General features: G+C 38.6%; 1 protein-coding gene and 1 non-coding gene across 4 annotated transcripts in view; one reads left to right on the forward strand and one right to left on the reverse strand.

The window, feature by feature from the left end:
• The window catches only part of PIP5K1B (phosphatidylinositol-4-phosphate 5-kinase type 1 beta), a 356,657-nt gene that overhangs the window by 253,199 nt on the left and 84,224 nt on the right, over nt 1-19,234 (forward strand). For all 3 annotated transcript variants that reach the window (XM_088837923.1, XM_088837922.1, XM_055428357.2), the window contains 2 exons: nt 3,915-4,070; nt 9,053-9,197. In XM_088837923.1, coding sequence (XP_088694049.1) covers nt 3,915-4,070; nt 9,053-9,197 — 301 coding nt within the window. The remainder of the gene's footprint in view (nt 1-3,914; nt 4,071-9,052; nt 9,198-19,234) is intronic.
• LOC129557666 (small nucleolar RNA U13) lies at nt 4,213-4,317 on the reverse strand. Its single transcript, XR_008686266.2, has one exon. It is a non-coding gene; the product is annotated as a small nucleolar RNA U13 (small nucleolar RNA).

Raw genomic sequence — 19,234 nt, forward strand, 5'->3', positions numbered from 1 at the left:
TGGGATAGAACCTGCATGCTGAATTTACTAATTAAGAAATGAGAAACCAGAACTATAAAGGTGGCATAGAAATACAAGAAACCATTCTTAAGTAATCTTTTAAAACTTTGAACAGAGTTACAGATTTTACCATTTGTGATAAACTGGTATATATAATTTAACCAGAACCAAAAGAAAATTAGTATTGTGTGAATTCTGAAGCACTTTCAACATGTTGTAGGAATAATGTGGACTTTCTTAAGTTTTACACATTCATAAGTAAATGGTCTGTATCTCGTGCCTTTGTTGGTTTTCTGTGAGCTGTAGTTTCTGGGAAGTGAGCAGCTCTTATTCCTGTAACTCTTGTAATCCAGTCATTCGTGTGCCTCCTTCATGAGGATTCAGTACAGCTGTGGTGCTGTTATCCCTCTGATAGGAACTCTTAACTCGGTGTAAAGCCCCAAGGATCTGTTACTTATTTTTATTTTATATTGTACTATATTTCATTTACAGTGTTGTGTTTGTTTCAGGTGTATAGCAAAGTGATACAGTCATATATATATATATATATATTAGTTAACAAAAGCAGTTCCCGTCTTTTGATGGGGTGCTCATGGTTTATAACATAAATGGCATTACTTTGAGAGAGGGATAACTTAGGTATGGCATTGGGGTTTTTTCTTTTAGCAGCCTGAGGCAGTTGTAAAATAACTTAATGTAGCTTTTTACAACTGTTTATTCTATAGTATTTTTTCATTTGGTGAAATTTTAACTGTTAATGTTTTTGGCATTGTGCTTTGTACCATTTATTAAATAAAAATTTTTTAAAAAAGAATATTTAAGTCCTAAAATGCAAGCCAGCATTTAAAGTTAGAGGCAAGAAAGACATCTCATGTAGGAGGAGCAGCATGTAAAATGCCCAGGGGTAGGAATGAACATAAGAGTTTCAGGGGTGGCAGATGGGTGAGCTAAAGACAAATTCAGGAGTTTCTGTGGCACAAAAGAAAGTAACCAGCCAAAATCATCCTTTGAGATTCTCCCATCAAAACAAGTCCCTGAGGTATTCAATTTCTGCAAGATTCAAGTCCTTATCCACTGAGAGAGTCTTAGATAATTCCTTTAAGGGAGAGTAACCATTTACAACAAAAGTACAGGCTTTCTTTAGGTGCTGTGTGGTCCTTGCAGGAATTTGTTTGTGGTCTTCTCTGCTCCACATTGCATGTATGCTGATAATGAGCAAAGAGTTCTTTCTTTCCTGGGGCTCTTGGCCTTTGGTCCATTATAAGTCACAAGTACAGACCATTCTCTGAGCATCTTCCCCTCATTCATCCTTCCATGTCACTGCCAACATTCTTCTGATCCTGGCTGTTCCTCAGTTTAGGAAATGAGCATTGGCCTAGAACGATGCAAGTCTCAAATCTTTTGTTCTCAGGGCCACATTACATTATTAAAAATGACTTATGACCCCAAAGATCCTTTATTCATGTCATTATATCTCTTAATATCTTTATTTAACCTATTAGAATTTAAGATTGAGTGAAATTTTAAATATGCATTAATTCTTATAAGATAAAAACAAAAAATTGCTTGTCAACATAAGTCAATATTAACAAAAAAGTAATTTTGAAAAATAATTATATTTTCCAAAATAAATAATTGTATGAGAAAGTGGCATTATTTTATATTTTTTCAAGCCCATAATTCTAGCTTAATAGAAGACATCTAGATTCTCATGTCTGCTTCTGAATTCAATCTGTGATTATAACCACAGGTCACATAGAAAACTCGGGATAGAAGTGAGAAAGATAAACAACTTCTTATTAAGAAAGTTGTTTTAACATCACAGACCTTCTAAGAGAATTTCAGGGGTTCCTGCTGCTGCTGCTAAGTCACTTCAGTCGTGTCCGACTCTGTGTGACTCCATAGACGGAAGCCCACCAGGCTCCCCCGTCCCTGGGATTCTCCAGGCAAGAACACTGGAGTGGGTTGCCATTTCCTTCTCCAATGTGTGAAAGTGAAAAGTGGAAGTGAGGTCGCTCACTCGTGTCCGACCCTTAGTGACCCCACGGACTGCAGCCCACCAGGCTCCTCCATCCATGGGATTCTCCAGGGGTTCCTAGCAGTCCCTTAACCACACTGAGATCTTCTGACTTAGAAATTTTAAAATACAGTTGACCCTTGAATATCAGTGGGAGGAGTGGTTAGGATCACCAACCCCCTGCATGATTAAAATTTCCCGTGTAACTTAGAGTCAGACATCCTTCTTTGTGCTTCCTCAGCATCTGATGATTTAACCAACAACCCCAGATTATGTGAAACTGTTGTATTTAGTACTGAATTCAAACCTGTGTTGTTCAAGAGTCAACTCTACTATATTGAAAGATGAGAGTTGAAGGTTCCTAAAAGTTAGCAGATAGAATGTTAAAGCCAGCATATGGATAATTACTTCAAGCATGACCACTGTTTTGATGGGATGATTTTTTAAAAATGTGACTTACTTGTTCCACTTATTTACCATTAAAATCCATTTCAATCAGTCTTTAAACATTCAAAATCTTCCTCCTCAAAGAAAAACAAACTCTAGTTTTATCTTTCCCACCCCTCACTTTAATCAGAACATAGAATGCCAAAGAGCTAGGATGTGAACCACCAATTAAACAACTTCAAAGAAAGACACCTGGGGTTTCAGGCTTTCTAGCTCTGTGACCTTGAGCAGGTCACAACTTTTCTACTCAGTTTCTTTACCCATAAAAGGGCCTACCTCCCTCAGATGACCATCTGGATAATTTGAGATGCAGAATGTTAGTGTTGGCTTCCAAACTCTGAAGCCCTCTACACATGTTATTGATTATAATTAGGTTATTATCATTATAATACTGCTCATGGGACACATAAACCTCCCCTTCTCTTTTAAGTGGAGAGATTGCCCTCTATGCTTTCCTCATTTGTGTGTCCCAAAGCCCTTCTCCAGCTAAGTTCTTGCAAGCTGCCGATGGGAAGGCCCTGATGAGCTGTATAATCTAAGCTCTGAGATTCCCAAGGCCAAACACAGTCAGTCTAATGCATCAGCTGTCAGGTTACCCCTACATGCAAACCTCTAAAGGAAGAGAGACACTGCCAAGACCAAGTTCAGAGAGAAGTATAAACAGGCTTCAACTTCCCACTTCCTCTGCCTTCCAAGGAAATGCTCTCACAATGTTCAGACAAGAAGAATAATTAAAGAGAATATAAATGAAGATGGTCTGGCTGCAACTGAAGCAGCTCCCACTGACATATCAAAAGTAAAGTCACAGCCTTCAGTGAGCATGATTGATGGTGAAGTACACTTGCCTTGGTACAGGTTTCCAACACACTTCAGAAGTCATAGAATGCTGTTTGGACAAAGATCAGGAGTGAATTATACATCTAATGTAACCATGGCCTAGAAAAGATCGAAAGGGTCGGAAATTTCAGTGGAAAGTCACTGAAAGAAAGAAGCAAACCAGAAGTAACTTGGCTAAATTGGGTAACGTAAGATTAAACATTGGCATGTTTAGAAATTCCCAGTCCCAAGTTAATAAAACTGGGGTCATGAGAATTCTCCTTACTTTACCATCTGCGTTTATCAACCCACTCAGCCTCCTCTCAGCACTAGAAAAACATTGCTCAGAGGAGGAAAAATAATTCTTTAGCAATAAACATTTGAATTTCACCTCATGTAAGACTACATTTCAAAATCTGAAAAGACAGGTCAACCCGGATTTATTCTAAGACATTTTGATTTAAGTCACTTTGGACAAATAATATTGTCTCCCTTTCCTTGTGTATGTAAAAAAAAGCTCCTTGCATCCTACTCGGATAATGACAAAAATGTTAATAAGTCATGAGTAAAATTTTAATTAAAAATATTATTAATGTGGTTTTACAATAATTATCTATTCTTTTTCTTTTTCTAGCTTTGAAGGCGTCACCTTCCAAGAAACGGTGCAACTCCATCGCTGCCCTGAAGGCAACCTCACAGGAGATTGTGTCCTCAATTAGCCAGGAATGGAAGGATGAGAAGCATGATTTGCTGACAGAAGGGCAGAGTTTTAGCAGCCTTGATGAAGAAGGTAAAGACACAGAACTTAAACCACAAGAATTTTTTCTTTTTTTCTTCTTTTTTTAATTCATACAAGTAATGTAAACTCACAGTAGAAAAATTAGAAAATAGTTTCTCTAAGAAACAAAGTCTCTTAACTGATTTTTTTTTTACATCAGACAGGTACTATGCCGGTGTCATAACAAGGTTTGCAGGGAGGCACATGTCATGCAGCAGTGTGAACACCCAATCATCATGCTCATGAACTACAAAAGGATCTTCTTAACTGATTTTTTTTAAGATATTTATAGTATGACACAGTTAATGTAAAATTTTTGAAACATAAACAATCCCATATTGGTTTATGGTAAAAAAAAATTAGAACATACTAAAATATTCAGAAACAAAGATCTATAATCCCACTACCTGAAGGTACCAAATCTGAAGGTTTTGGTATTTTCACTAGTAGACCTTGGTCTGTACTTATATATATATATTTTTTTTTTCAAACACACATAGATATTATATATGAGGCAGGAAGAGAAGGGGACAACAGAGAATCAGATGATTGGATGGCATCACGGACTCTATGGACATGAGTTTGAGCAAGCTCCAGGAGTTGGTGAGGGACAGGGAAGCCTGGCGTGCTGCAGTCCATGGGGTCGCAAAGAGTCAGACACAGCTGAGCAACTGAACTGACCAAGAGCATTGCAGTGACTTATCAATATATTTTGGTCCTTTTTAATGAGTTTAATAGAAGTTTTATAATCTTCTCCTGGCATGTCATGTTCCTACCTTTTGTTAGATTTATTCCTCAAATGGTTGTAGAGATAAAGACAGATACATGTTTTCTGTCTTTTCAGTCCAGGTTCAACGCATGATGCAGGATGCTTGGGGCTGGTGCACGGGGATGACCTGGAGGGAGGATATGGGGAAGAGGGAGGTGGGAGGGGGGTTCAGGAGGGGGAGCACATGTACACATGGGGCGGATTCGTGTCAATGTATGGCAAAACCAACCAATATATTAATGTAAGGTAATTTGCCTCCAGTAAAATAAAAAATTTAAAAAAAAAGACAGATACATGTTTTCTGTCTTTTCAGATAGTGTATCTTTAAGATTTGGTTTTTCTGGCTGTTTGTTGCTACTGCATAGACCTCACATCTTTCTTACTTGCTGTCTAGGGTTTCTGGTACAATGATGAATAGAAGTAGTGCTTGTGGGAAGCCTTGCCTCATACTGATTTTAAAGGGAATTCTTCTAATGTTTCACTTCTGATAAAGTAGTTTGATGTATCGGATACCCATAATCAAGTCAAGGAAGTTCCTTTTTATTCCTAGTTTCTAAAATTTTTATCAAGAATGAGTGTTGCATTTTATCAAATATTTTTCTCTATCTATTGAGTTAATCATTTGGATTTTCTCTTCTAATACTATAAGAGGGTTTTAGATTTTATTATCAGTTTATTCTTTTGGGAATCCCAGCATTTCCTGAAAATTCCTTTTACTTCCTGTAGAATATTAGATCTCTCCTTGGGGTTTTCTTTTCCTCAGAGTCTTTAAAATAGTATGTTCATCCTTAGCCCTTTTGCAGCACTTATCCATATGTGCCAAGTTGGATTTCTTTTTTCTCATCTTATAAACCAACTTTTACCCAGATTTAGTAATTTCAACAAGAGTTACTGAATTGCCCTTGCTCCTCACTCTGAGTTAATGGCTCCAGTTGCTGATATCCATGCTCTTTCCCTAGCTTCCCTGCATTGGTATCTCCGTACCACACTGCTTAATTCACTAGAGTTAACTCATGTTTAAACTCTGACAAACTTTCAGATAGTGTGCTCAATACGGCTTCTGTCAGCTATGCTTATATAAACATGTATATATTGCTTCTAAAGTATAAGCTGTGAGTCCAGTTGTTAATCTGAGGGGGTAAGTATAATAAATACACTACATAGCATCTAGAAAGTCTGGAAACATAGAAGCAGTACACAAATCGTGCTTTTTTTCAAATGAACTATTGGACCTACAGCTTTAAATCGAAAGGCACTTAACCAGAAAAGGTCTCTGAAGGTTGAAGAAGAACCTGTTGAGCATATTCTTTGAAACTGTTGACATATTATTTTTAAATGAATTTATCTGGACAATTCTCTGCATCTACAAAGTTTGCTGCAAGATTCAGTCTTTTTATAATGCTTTGCATTTGGGGACTTCCCTTTCAGAGTGTGCGAAGTCATCACCAAACACCCCTCCAGTTTTTAATCATGTGTTTTCTGTCATTCTCAGTATGTCTGGGTTGTATTCATTTTCTTTTGTCATGTGACAATTTACCAGAAGGTTAGCAGCTTACGTCCACTTATTATCTCCCCGTTCTGTAAGTCAGAAAACTAGCAAGGTTTACCTGGTCCTCTGGACACAACTTTATCAGGGTCACCTCAGAAACGGGTCATCAAGGTGTCGGCTAGGCTAGTTCTCATCTGGAGGTGCTGGAGAAGACCCCTCCTCCAAGCACTTCCAGTTGTTGGCAGAATTCACTTCCTCGCAGTCATAGGGCTGAAGTACCCATGTCTTTGCTATCTGACAGGTGTGGGCCAGGTTCACCCCTAGAAACCATCCTTGTTCCTTGCCATGCAGCTCCCTCCATCTTCAGACGGAGAATTTCCTGCAAGTCATTGCCCTTCACACTTGGAATCTCTGCCATGACCGTGTCTGACCCTTTAATACAGTTAAAGTGTTCACATGATTAGGCCAGGCCTACCTGGATAAAGGGGAGACCCTTTAACTCAGAGTTAACTGATTAGTAGCCTTAATTAAATCTGCAAGATTCCTTTTGCCACACAAGATAAAATAATCACAAGAATAATATCTCATCATTCTCACAGCTTCTACCTACACTCAAAGGGAGATTATATAAGGGTGCAGGTCACTGGGGAACATTCTAGAATTCTGCCCACTATTCTAGTTACTTTTTTAAAAAAACTGAAGGGTATGGGCACATCAGGAAACAGTTCTCTGGTTCATTGAGCTGCTTGTAAGAGTCAGCTACTTGGTGTTTGGGTGCTCGCTGACCCAGGCCCAAATCACTGGACAGGTAGTGTTTTTCTATAATCTATCACTCAGGAAGCCTCTGGTTTGTGAAGTCAAGCTGAGTATGCCCAAGACCCAAGTCTGTATTAGTTGTTTTCAGTCCAGCTCCATCCACCTTATATTTAATAGCGATTCATTGGAATCTGATGTGAGGTTGTGTTTCAGATCCACTTTTCTATATTCTTGAGAGTGTTCATATTTTTCTGGGTATTTAATGAGAAGGTGGAATCAAGTATGTTGAAGATTGCCAGCCAGTTGTCAACTGCTAGACTTGTTGATTTTTGAATGTTGCGTACTTATGTAATTTTATATGCTTGTCATCTATTAGTCATCATGGCAATTCTTTATTTTGATCTGACTCAGAGGCAAAACTGCACCGTCTCCTCCACTTTAATGTGTGTCTAGTCTCCTAGTCCAGAGTCCAGGCCTTCTGTGCCTGCCCCCTTTTCCCTCCATTACTCACCCCACCTTTCCATCTATATCCCTCCAAATCCAAAGTCCAAAACCTCACACTCATGTAATTGTGCCAATTAGGGTCAATTTCCATTCATACACTTCATGACGGTTCATAATTCTGAGCCTATGGTACCTATAAAGGAATACCACAAACACTTTAAGGCTATATTGTATTTATTATCATCTGTTTTAGCTTACTTTGGGGAAAGGATTAAAAAGAATTCATAGTATAGCATAGTGATGCAAGTTAATAATAACTGTATTGCATATTTGAAAGTTGCAAAGAAAGGAGATCTTAAAAATGCTCATCACCAGAAATAAATGCTATAAGTGTGTGTGGTGATGGGATGTTAACTCAACTTATTGTGATAATCATTTCACAATATATATTGGGTTAGCTAAAAAGTTCACTTGGGTTTTTCATACCATCTTACAGAAAAAAACCCAAACAAACTTTTTGGCCAACCCAATAAACATATCAAATCACTATGTTATACACCTAAAACTGATCCAGTGTTACTGAATATGTGTCAGCTGTAGTTCCATAAAATTAAAAAATAAAGTATCTCCATGAGGGGAGGTCCAACTATGGAATGATAAAAACAAGATTCGTTCACGGTATTCTATCTCTTAAAATTTATATGTCTCTTTTTAAAGGAACTCTGATCTTTGTGGTTGGTCCTTTAAGCAAAGTACTAACTCTGACAGGCTGATCAGTAATTGATGTGAATTTGTCCATTGGGAGAGGATGATTTAAAATGATCCAGATTCAGCTGTCCAAAAAAAAAAAATCCACATAGACTCAGAGTCAGCACAGCCTTGACTGTTCTACTTTTCTGATGGGGGATACTCTTGCACGAGTATTTCCATAGGTACCTACATTTTAAAGAAAAATGAGTCTCATTTTAAAAAAAAGCAGTCTTGCTTGTTAAAATATAATATCAAGAAGAGCTGTGAATAATATTCACAGATGCATGTAGGCTCAAACAAGGTTAAGGTCTAGATGGCTGTTAGTCTCTGAAGCATTTGTTTCCTGGCTCTTAGCAAATCTGAGTTCTTAGATCTGCACTGAGAATCACAGATATGAGCATAGCCTCCAAGGGGAATCAGGTTCACTGTTTATACATTTGCCAATCATCCTTTTAATCTCTCTCGAATTATCTCTTCAAGCTCCTAGGAGTTTTTTATGTCATCTTTTGAAACAGTAAATCACTTTATTAGGTTTGAAAAAGAACATTCATAATGTCATTTCCATTAGCCATTTTGTAAATTAGTCCAATTTCCTTTCTGTTTAACCTATTTGCAAGAAGCTATTTACATTTCTGCTGCAGTTCAGAAGAGCACAATTAATTCACAACTTAATTTGCAGCCTGATATGTAAAATGAATGCTTTTGACTCATTTAGCTTATCATAGACACTGAAACAACATTTATTAGTGAGATTCATGAGGGCTTGTTTTGCTTTTTGTCACCCAGCACTGGGATCCCGACACAGGCCAGATCTGGTGCCTAGTACTCCTTCGCTGTTTGAAGCCGCTTCCTTGGCGACCACAATTTCATCTTCTTCCTTGTATGTCAATGAACATTATCCACATGACAGGACTACGCTTTATTCAAACAGGTAATACTTAGTACAATCAAATTATCAATCAGCTGTTACCATGTTACTGTCACAGCTAGACCAGCGTCTCTGAATGAGTCGTCCAGTCATCCATGACAACCAGTTTGTGACCATCGCCTGTCCTGTAAGAAAAACAGAAAATCTGGACTTTTACTGTGGTAGGGGGGAAAACCCTCCTGATTTTTATTCACAGTTAAGCATTATTTCCTGTAGGAAGTATATATACTTGATTCTATGGGAAAAAATATGAATCTTTCATCATTTTTGTTTTTAAAATCTTATGAATTTTTTTAAAGCGAGCACTCTTGGTTAATATTTTCACAAATAGCTGCAAAGATATCTGAATATTTTCTTTTTGTATGAGTGATCTTAGTAGCCATGATAAACAGAATATCAGCCCTCCAAAATTTTCTATTTCCTAATCCCCAGCACCTGTGTTGCTCTTCCCTTATATAGTGAAAGGGGCTTTGCCAATATGACTAAGTTAAAGATCTGGAAATGGGAAGAGTATCCTGAATTATCCAGATAGACCCAGCACAATCACAGGGTCCACATAAGAGGAAATCAGGAAATATTAGAGTCAGACAAGGTGTGATGGCAGAAGCAGAGAAAAGAGAGAGAGAAAGATTTGAAGATGCTACACTGTTGGCTTTGAAGGTATACAAAGGGGCATGAGCCAAGGAACGCAGGCAGAGTCTAAATGCCAGAACAGGCAAGGAAACAGTCTGCCTTAGAGCATCCACAGAGGAACACAGTTCTTACAACCCTTTGAATTTTAGGACTCTGGCTGCTAGAGCTATAAAATAATAAATCTGTCTTATTTTAAGCTATGAAGTTTATGACAGTTTGCCACAGAAGCGATAGGAAACTAATACAGTGACTCTCAAACATTTACTGTGAATCTGAATGTTGGGGTGGGTTACTGAAATTTCTTAGTTAATTTTTGTTAGATATTTTTCTAATAAAAAATTAGATAAAATGTTCTCAAACACTGGTTCTAGTAATAGAAAATATCTTTACAAAAAATCACAACATTGTGAGATTAGCTATTTTTTCTATTTTTATATAGGCATTTTTGTAACTAGCTTCAATTACAGGGTAGGGACTACTGTGTATACCATCTCAATAATTATCTGTTAAATGTCGAACTGGTTCTTGTTAAAATTCAGCTCTCAAGAATCAAGATCAGATTTGTACAAGTGCTTTTTATACAGTAAGTAATTTTCCCCCTCCAACCCAGCAACTTGGTTCACCTCCAGAAGGAGGACTCAATAGGACAGATTCGTTTTTAATGTGTGCTTCCTTGTAAATCCTAGCTTGGTCTTCAGCAGGTTAAGATTTGATAGTTGAAGCTTCTATAGAAATTCCTTTTTTTGCTGCTCCCTTCTCTCTCAGCTAGATACAGGTTAGGTGGTAGCAGGTGAGACAGTCTGAAAAAGAGGAAGGAAGGACAAGGTGAATCATAAATCTTGCCTGGACTTCCATTTGGATCACTGTACTCTGGGACCAACAAATAAAGCTCCGTTGTAACTTATTCAACTCATCTGAACTGTAAAAGTAATTTGGGTAGCTTCCTCAGATTAGAAAAATTTTAAGTAATTTATACCATGAATGTGTACCTTGAATGTTCAAATCTGTTATGTAAATTAGTCAAGCAACAGTTTTTCCTGTTCATACGGTACAGCTGTGAAGACTGTTCTTTTGCTCAAATGTAAATAGCTGCTCAAAAGATGGAAAGTCACAGGAAGTTCTTTGAAAGGTCAAAATCAATTCTCATGTGAAGCTGTGGTGGCTTCTTTACCATTTGCTAGTGCCCTCATTGTCAGGGCAGGTAGTTGGATGTGCTGTTAAATTATGTACTAGAATTTTCAGCACAAAAATACAAGGGTTTTGTATATTTGTTTTTGGTGGCAGTGGTTGTGGTTCAGTCTCTTGACCAGAGGTATTCAACCCTTGGGTATTTATAAGGTTCCTTGAGGATCTGAATCAGAGTTCCTTCTAACTCCCAATCCTTTCTGGCCAGCTTGGGAGATACCTTGCCTGCTCCGGGGCTGTGGTATATAACTCTTGATACCTTTATTTATGCTGATACAGGTTATCATTTAGATGGGAAAAGCATCAGTGTTGTCTATGATATTTTCCCCTTTCTCTCTTTTTTTTAAGTGAATTGTTTGAAATAAATCTTCTGTGGCATTGTATCTCCAAGTTGCAATTTGATAAATTTAGCTATCCATCTGGGTTCGGTTGCAAGAACAAGAAACCACTCGGTCTTAAGCAGAAAGGGATTTGATACAGAGAATTCACAAAGTCTTTAAAAAGGCTTGGGGGTGCATTGTGCTGTGGGTGGGACATTAGAAAACCCACTCCAGGTACACACCCCCGAGCTGGCCCACCAGTAGCCTTGCACCCTTTGTCACAATCAAGTGGAGGTCCTGCCTGAGGGATGCGAGCCAGAGAAAAGCATGTTGTGAACCGAGGATATTTTTAAAAGAAACCAACATTTTAAAATCATATCACTAAATCATCACTAAGTAATCATATCATATTTCACTAAAATGCCCAAATTCTTTCAAAAAACCACTAGTTGTGGCACCACTTGGTTCCCTTGCTTCACGCTGGAGAGGAGAGCATGGACACTCCAGGTCAGCACCCTTTGCTGTGGTCACCTCTGCTCTGGCCTGCCTGCTCCTGTGGGCATTTCTGCTCTTCACCCATGATGTGTAAGAGAAGTCAAAGATATGCCTCAGATCTTAGTGACTGCCGTAGGGAAATCATAAGGAAAAGGTGCAAAAAAGGTCCAGAGGTGCTGAAGAACCCTGAAGAGAAATAATGGTGATTCAACCCCCGGGAATCAATATGCCCACTTCCCCACCCACTGTGCCCACCCATAATTACTCAGCAGGGAAGCCTTACCAGCCAATTGAAAAGAAGTTGTCATATTTTGTTCCTCTCATTTTTTTCCTTTAGAGTCCTCCTAGTCCTACATGGTGTCTCTTGAGGCAATACATAGACAATATTCCAAGTCTCTTCAGGCCCACTAAAGTTTAAAACCTAATCCAGACAGCCTGTAAAGAAGACTGATGTTATAATTCATGTTAGGGTTTTCCCTTTCTTTATGAATCATTTTTATGTTAAGGCAGAGTGGTCTATTTTCCCACTTCCACATTATACTATACATATCTGTACTTAAATATGCTGTAAATATTTCAACTAGCAGTTGTCACTGTGTCCATACTTTCAGAATCTTTTAAGTTTGAAAAGTGTCAGTTAGTGCCTAGATGTTTCCACTCCTAAATTATATACTATAATGGGCAGCTGCTGTCTCTTAGAATTACTCCTTTTCTTTTTTTAAAAAAGATTATTTTTTGTGACTTCAAAAATTCCAATAGCAATTTATTATTTTTTTAAGTGTACTCCAAAATTTGACTAGGAAACAAAAAAATACTATCATTTTTAAAGTATATATTTGACCTGATTACTGGGAGTATATATTTTCAAGTTCTACGCAACAGTCCTGTGTTGGAGCATGCAATTCATAAGAATACGAAGAAACTGTTATAAGTTCTTGCTTCCCAGTCAAATGGTGGGATTTTAATTCTGAAGTTTTGATTCTTGAATTTTTCTTTCCTAATAAGAATTCTGTTTTTTGAAAGGAGATTATAAATTGAGCACTGAGGAATACAGAGGCAAATGTGTTTTATCTCAAAGTTAAGAACAGTTTAGTGTTGTGGAAGTTGGTTGCACACATGAATTTTAATTCTTTTTGTGATTTCCTGCACAGTTGGTACCAAACATGAAGCTCTTATTATGCATAAGGATCGAAAGTCCTACTGCATTCCAATATGTTTATCCTTTCCCCACCGAAGATGTCTTTACCAACATCACCACTCTTATCTAGTCTCGTGTTTTGCTAGTGGCTATTTCTAATAGTTGGCTCAGACTGAAGACATTTGAAATATTGTGAGAATGATGGGTAGGTCAGAGGAAAACCACTGGTCATTCATCCACGGAGGGACAGCTGGCAAAGGCTCCCTAAGTGAGGAGTCCAACATTTGAGACCTCAAAGGCTGACTCAGTGGTTCCAAGCACAGTTCTTTGCCCTTTCTTCCTGCCAGTAGAGAATGGTAAACCTCAGAGAGGGTAGAACAGTTGCCTTTATCTACAAGCTCCTCCCCACAAATTGCTTATCATTCAAATTTAGACATATAGGTAGAGCCATCCCAAAGAATTTTAGACACTCATTATTTTACAGATGTTGTCTAAAAGATAAAGGAAGAGAAATGCAGAGACATGCATTATATGACATATCCAAAGTCACAGAGCCTGCTAACAGGATTTAAATTGGAACACAGGTCTCTGGGGTCCAAGCCTCATGGTCTTTCCACGGTGCCACCTTTCTCATCATGGTCTCTGGAGACCTCTGGTCTTATCCTTAATGTGTATGTTATGCACAGATGGTCAGTTGGGGTTTTTTTCCTTAATGTGAATTCTGGCCCTCTGAGCATTTTTTTTCATTACTTAATAACTAAAGTATTTCCAGTTGGCAAAGTGGTGGGCTTATGTTAACATCTACCTATCATGTTTATTCTAGAAGTCACTGAGCTAAGTTTGCTTACTAAAAACATGATAGTTATGGGAACTTTTCTGTCATAGTACTAGTTATACTTCAAACCATCAATAATAATCCAATAATAACTACAAAATAGCTAGTTATTGGGCCTTATTAAGGATCTGTGTTAGGTTCTTGACTCAAGTCACTTCATTTTCATTGTTGTTCATTCGCTCAGTCATGTCCTACTTTTTGTGACCCCATGGACTACAGCACACCAGGTTTCCCTGTCCCTCATCTGCCAGAGCCCCCCATCTGCCAGAGCCCACCCAAACTCACATCCATTGAGTCAGCGACACCATCCGACCATCTCATTCTCTTTCGTTCCCTTCTCCTCCTACCTTCAATCTTTCCTAGCATCAGGGTCTTTTCTAATGAGTTGGCTCTTCCCATCAGGTGGCCAAAGTATTGGAGCTTCAGCATCAGTCCTTCCAGTGAATAATCAGGGCTGATTTCCTTTAGTAATTCTCACAGCAACTCTATCTTATCTCCGGTTTACAGATGAGGGATGCTTAGCAATTTAGCTAACTTTCCTGAGGTCAAGTGGCTAAAAAATAGAGCCACGTTATCCACACACAGCACTGACAGAGTGTATTAAAGCTCAGCCTCAGCTGTTCAACAGTTGTCCTTACCCATCTTGTCACATCTCAGACAAGATGGCTTTTATATTTTTTTTGTATTTATTTATTTTTAAATGAGGCTTTTCATTAATGTTTGACAGAGCTGATTCAAGTTGAACAGACTAAATTTCTTTAAACAAACTTACTTATACTCCAGAGTCCTTTAAAAACTTAATAGCATTTATACATTGAAGGTATTTGATTTTCTTGTAACTAGCACTTCAAATGCAACAAGCATTTGAAGCAACAAGCATTTGACCCAACAAGTAAAACTTTCTACAGTTCATAACTTTTATAAATAAATTAAATGTACAGTGAATAAGTTCTCTGAAATATTTCAATATTTCTACAGGTTTAGTAACATCATAAAATACATTTCAACTAAAATTCACAAATCTAAAAACCTGTTAGGCATTTTTAGGCATTTTAAGTTGGAAATGAAGACCAATGTTACATCGTAATATGCCAATTACAAATAGTACTTCAAATAGCAAATACTACAGTTTGTCCCAAACTTTAAAAACTATTCATGAACTCAACACCGAACTATTGATGGCTATGAGAATTGTTTCCTAGCCTTTTTGAAAATTTCAACCCATTTACGTTTAAGGTAATTATTGATAAGTACGATCCCGTAGCCATTTTCTTTATTGCTTTGGGTTCAAGTTTATACACTCTTTCTGTGTTTCCTGTCTATAGAAGATCCTTTAGCATTTGTTGGAGAGCTGGTTTGGTGATGCTGAATTCCCTCAGCTTTTGCTTGTCTGTAAAGCTTTTGATTTCTCCTTCATATTTGAATGAGATCCTTGCTGGGTATAGTAATCTGGGCTGTAGGGTATTTTCTTTCTTAGATGATGCTTTTAATGGAAATTCAGTAACATCCATACACGTTCTCTTCTTCCCTATCTGTTTGGCCTTTTCTTTTTCCATGTGATTTTGAGTTAGAGTTTTCACTTTCAAAAATGTTAGTTTTGGTTTTCAAACACTAAAAATATGACATATTAGTTTAAAGTCACAAGAAACCTAAAATAGCTGTGTCCTTACGTTTTTATTCTCAGTTCTCCAGATACACTTCAAATTGTTACATGATCATTGAGAGATTTTTTTAATTGAATTATAAATTTATAATATTATATTAGTTTTATGTGTACTACATAGTGATTCAATACTTTAGTAGATTATACTCCACTGAAAGTTATTATATTGGTCAGATTCCCTATAACCTTGTTGTTTATGTTTATTTTGTATGTGGTAGCTTGTGTCTCCTACTCTCCTACCCCTAACTTGCCCTTCCATCCTCTCTCTCCCTACTGGAAATCACTGGTTTGTTCTCTATATCTGTGAATCTGCTTCTGTACTTGTCATATTCATGCATTCATTTTATTTCTTAGATTTCACATATAAGTGTTAATATACAGTTTTTGCCTTTCTCTGTCTGACTTTTTGCTAAGCATAATACCCTGTACGTAATACTCGTTCAGTTCAGTTCAGTTCAGTCGCCCAGTCGCGTCCGACTCTTTGCGACCCCATGAATCATAGCACGCCAGGCCTCCCTGTCCATCACCAACTCCCGGAGTTCACTCAAACTCATGTCCATCGAGTCGGTGATGCCTTCCAGCCATCTCATTCTCTGTCGTTCCCTTCTCCTCCTGCCCCCAGTCCTTCCCAGCATCAGAGTCTTTTCCAGTGAGTCAGCTCGTCGCATGAGGTGGCCAAAGTATTGGAGTTTCAGCTTTAGCATCAGTTACATGGTCATAAATGGCAGAAGTTCACTGAGAAGAGACTTGTTAGGTATGTTTCTGCTTGATTTAGAAAACCCCGAATCCTCTGTTGACATAGCAAGGTTCAAAGGAATCTTTATTACTTACAAAACAAAGAGAGAAAAAGTTGGGGGTCACAAACTTGCTAGTAATTCCAGTTCTGTAGCCATAACCTCCAGAGAGGGACAGTGCATGCCTGCATTATCTGCTGTGCTCATGGCAGCTCCTTGCTGTACTTAGATGCCAGTTGGGGGCTCTGCCAGCCCATCAGAAGGTCTCTGTAGCCCTTCTGTTGATGCTGGATTTTGAACCTGACCACGACAGACTATCTGTGCTTTTATGCATCTTCATCTCAGTACTCCTGCCTGCAGATGGACCTTCTTGCCACCATCAACCCGTCAGGTTTTTTTCTTTCACTTTCATTATTATAAATCATCAGGGCATTAGTCCTCAAACTACCACTTCTACCTCTCGAACATTGGGCAGGTCACCTTAACTTTGTGTGCCTCAGTTCCTCATTGATAAAATGTGGATTATTATGCTACTGCCCCAGAGCACTGTTCTAGAGATTAAATGTAATAATCTTTGGAGAGCACTTACCATGCCTCTTGGCACATAGTAAGCAGCCTCAAAACACTCGTTAAAATAAGTGATTCCAGACCTTGACACTTTGCGGCTTCCCCATAAGTCCCACTAAGGGGCAAAATACAGTTATTTTTGGCAAAAAAAAAACCCTCATGGAGTACTCTGTTAGTCACAGTCCTGTCAAGGAAACAGAAAACACACTTGGAATTTCAGAGAGAATGTAGGAAAGGGTTACAGAGTGTGGGAGGCTGAAAGAGTGAAAGCGGGGAGTTGCAGAAACCCAACTAAATAACTGCAGGAAACAGCTCCTAGCAGGAGCCCTGCCATGTCACCAGAACCTCACACTCAGGAAGGAGGCCACACCTGGGGACCAGATGCCCCCTGAGGAGCAGGAACAATAGAGAAGGCTGTCACCTACAGCGCTGGGAGAGTGGCAGGGATACGGCCAGCTCCGAAGACATCACCCAAAGAGGAAAGAAAGAAAAATGTAGGAAGAGACCCAAACCTTCTCTCTTCCTCTCGCCTCGTTTCCTGGCAGTGTCCTCAACTGGCAGAACCTGGCCAAGGAGCCTGAGGAACGTGGTTTGCCAACTCTCGGCCCCGGCTTTGCAAAGGAGAGCTGAGACAGGATATTAATAACAACCTCAGCACACAAAGGGAAAACAGATAGATATAAGATCTTTCACACAAAAGAATTACAAAAATCAAAGTTTTACAAGTTCTTGTGTGTGCAAGAACAAAAGAATCAGTTTCGACTCTTATAAAGGGAATCAGAGCCAATTTATTACTGTGCCAAGGTAATAATAGAATGTAAGGTAACTATAATTTTTTAAATAATGTGGGTAATTAGAGACTTCAGTATTTACCAATAAGTCTGATAGCCAATAATGCTTTTCCTGATACTATACTAGAGTAGATGCTGGTTTTAAATACTCAAAGAAATGTCTTAGCTAATTCCAGGTACATGGGATAGATAAGAAAGGTTCTTGAGCTCAAGAATTCCACAAAGAGGTTTGTGAACCTGGGGAATCCAGCTGATAGAGCAGGCGATAGCCTTTAGAGACAAGGTAGCCATCACCCCTGCCCTAGGCAATGCGCTTTATTCCCAAGACCCCAGTTCACCCCATCTTATCAACCGAATATAACTCAGTTTAGAGCAAACACACATTTGAGGGAGTGGAGAGATGTAATGTCATTTCCATTCTCCTTAGAGTTAGGAGAAGGGTTTAGTGTCTCTCGTGTCAGGAAAGCAGGTCACCAAGCAAATGATGATACATGTTTGGGGAGAATAGCAGTCCTGAGAATCCTGAGGCAAAGCCTGCTTTGCTGCCCATCCTCCCAAGAGAAGAGTGTCTTATTTTAGAAATTAGGACCTTTTTAGGCATGCTGTGTTACAGGCGAACCTGAGAGCCATGTTCATATCCTTTTCCAGTTGTGATTGGGGCCCCTGCAGAGAAAATTGGAGCCTGATAGCAGCGTCACAGTGTGCCTGTTAGTTTAGCTTCCGCTCCACAAACCCAGGCCAAAAGAAACCCAGATTTACATCATATACTCTATGCCTGGATTTTGTTAGATGACACTTTTTTTTTTTGACAAATTATAAAATTACTTCTGAAGTGATTAGCTTTTCAAATTATCCCTCATATGTTTCAGCCTAGGCAGGAAATTGAAGTGAATTTTTCAGATATCTGACATTTATGAAGAATAATTTAGGATTCAACATTAATTCAAAGAACACTCACAGTTTTTGATGAATTGTTACATGGTAATATTTCTAGGTGCTTTTCATGCATTATTAAAAATTTTTAATGGATCCAATTGATGAGTAAGCCATATGAGGGAGAAAATAATGTGGAAAAATGTTGGCCAGCCTTTGGATATCTTAACTGATCAAAAATAACCTCTTCAGTCTATTTTCTACATTGTAGTTCTGGGACCAAACCATCATGTCTCTTTTTGCTTGACTTCGGCCACTAATGCAGTCTCTCTGGAAGAATATCTTGCTGGTGGTGGATGTACCTCTGTAGACCCTCCCCAGCCCCCTGCCCTTCTTCACTAAACCTCTAGAGAAATGCGTCTCAGAATGTGATTGATTCCTGCATCTAGGTTTTCCATACTCCTCTTCTTCAACTCATGCTAGAGTTGAAGAAAAAAGTTCTTTGAAAGATGCTCCTCTCCTTCTCTATTTTTTCTGAGGTATGAAACAATTTCTTTGCCTTATGGTTAAGCTGATACACAGATGGGCTCATTCAAAGACTTAAGAGGATGTAATATGTAATGCCTGCCATGCAAAGTGGAAGGGGTTTCAGATGATAGTGGGGAGACAGGACCGCAATGCCTTTCTTGTACTTTAACTCTATGGACATATCCTAAGCACAGGTTCCCTTGCCTTAAAGGAATTTTAGATTAGCAATACCTCTGGAAGGCTCCAACCTGCCCTCGACTGGCTTCCCAGCTCAGCCT

Source organism: Moschus berezovskii, chromosome 7 (assembly GCF_049115385.1).
Source record: "Moschus berezovskii isolate FMDL1 chromosome 7, NW_MosBer_1.0, whole genome shotgun sequence".
Classification (NCBI taxonomy): Eukaryota; Metazoa; Chordata; class Mammalia; order Artiodactyla; family Moschidae; genus Moschus; species Moschus berezovskii.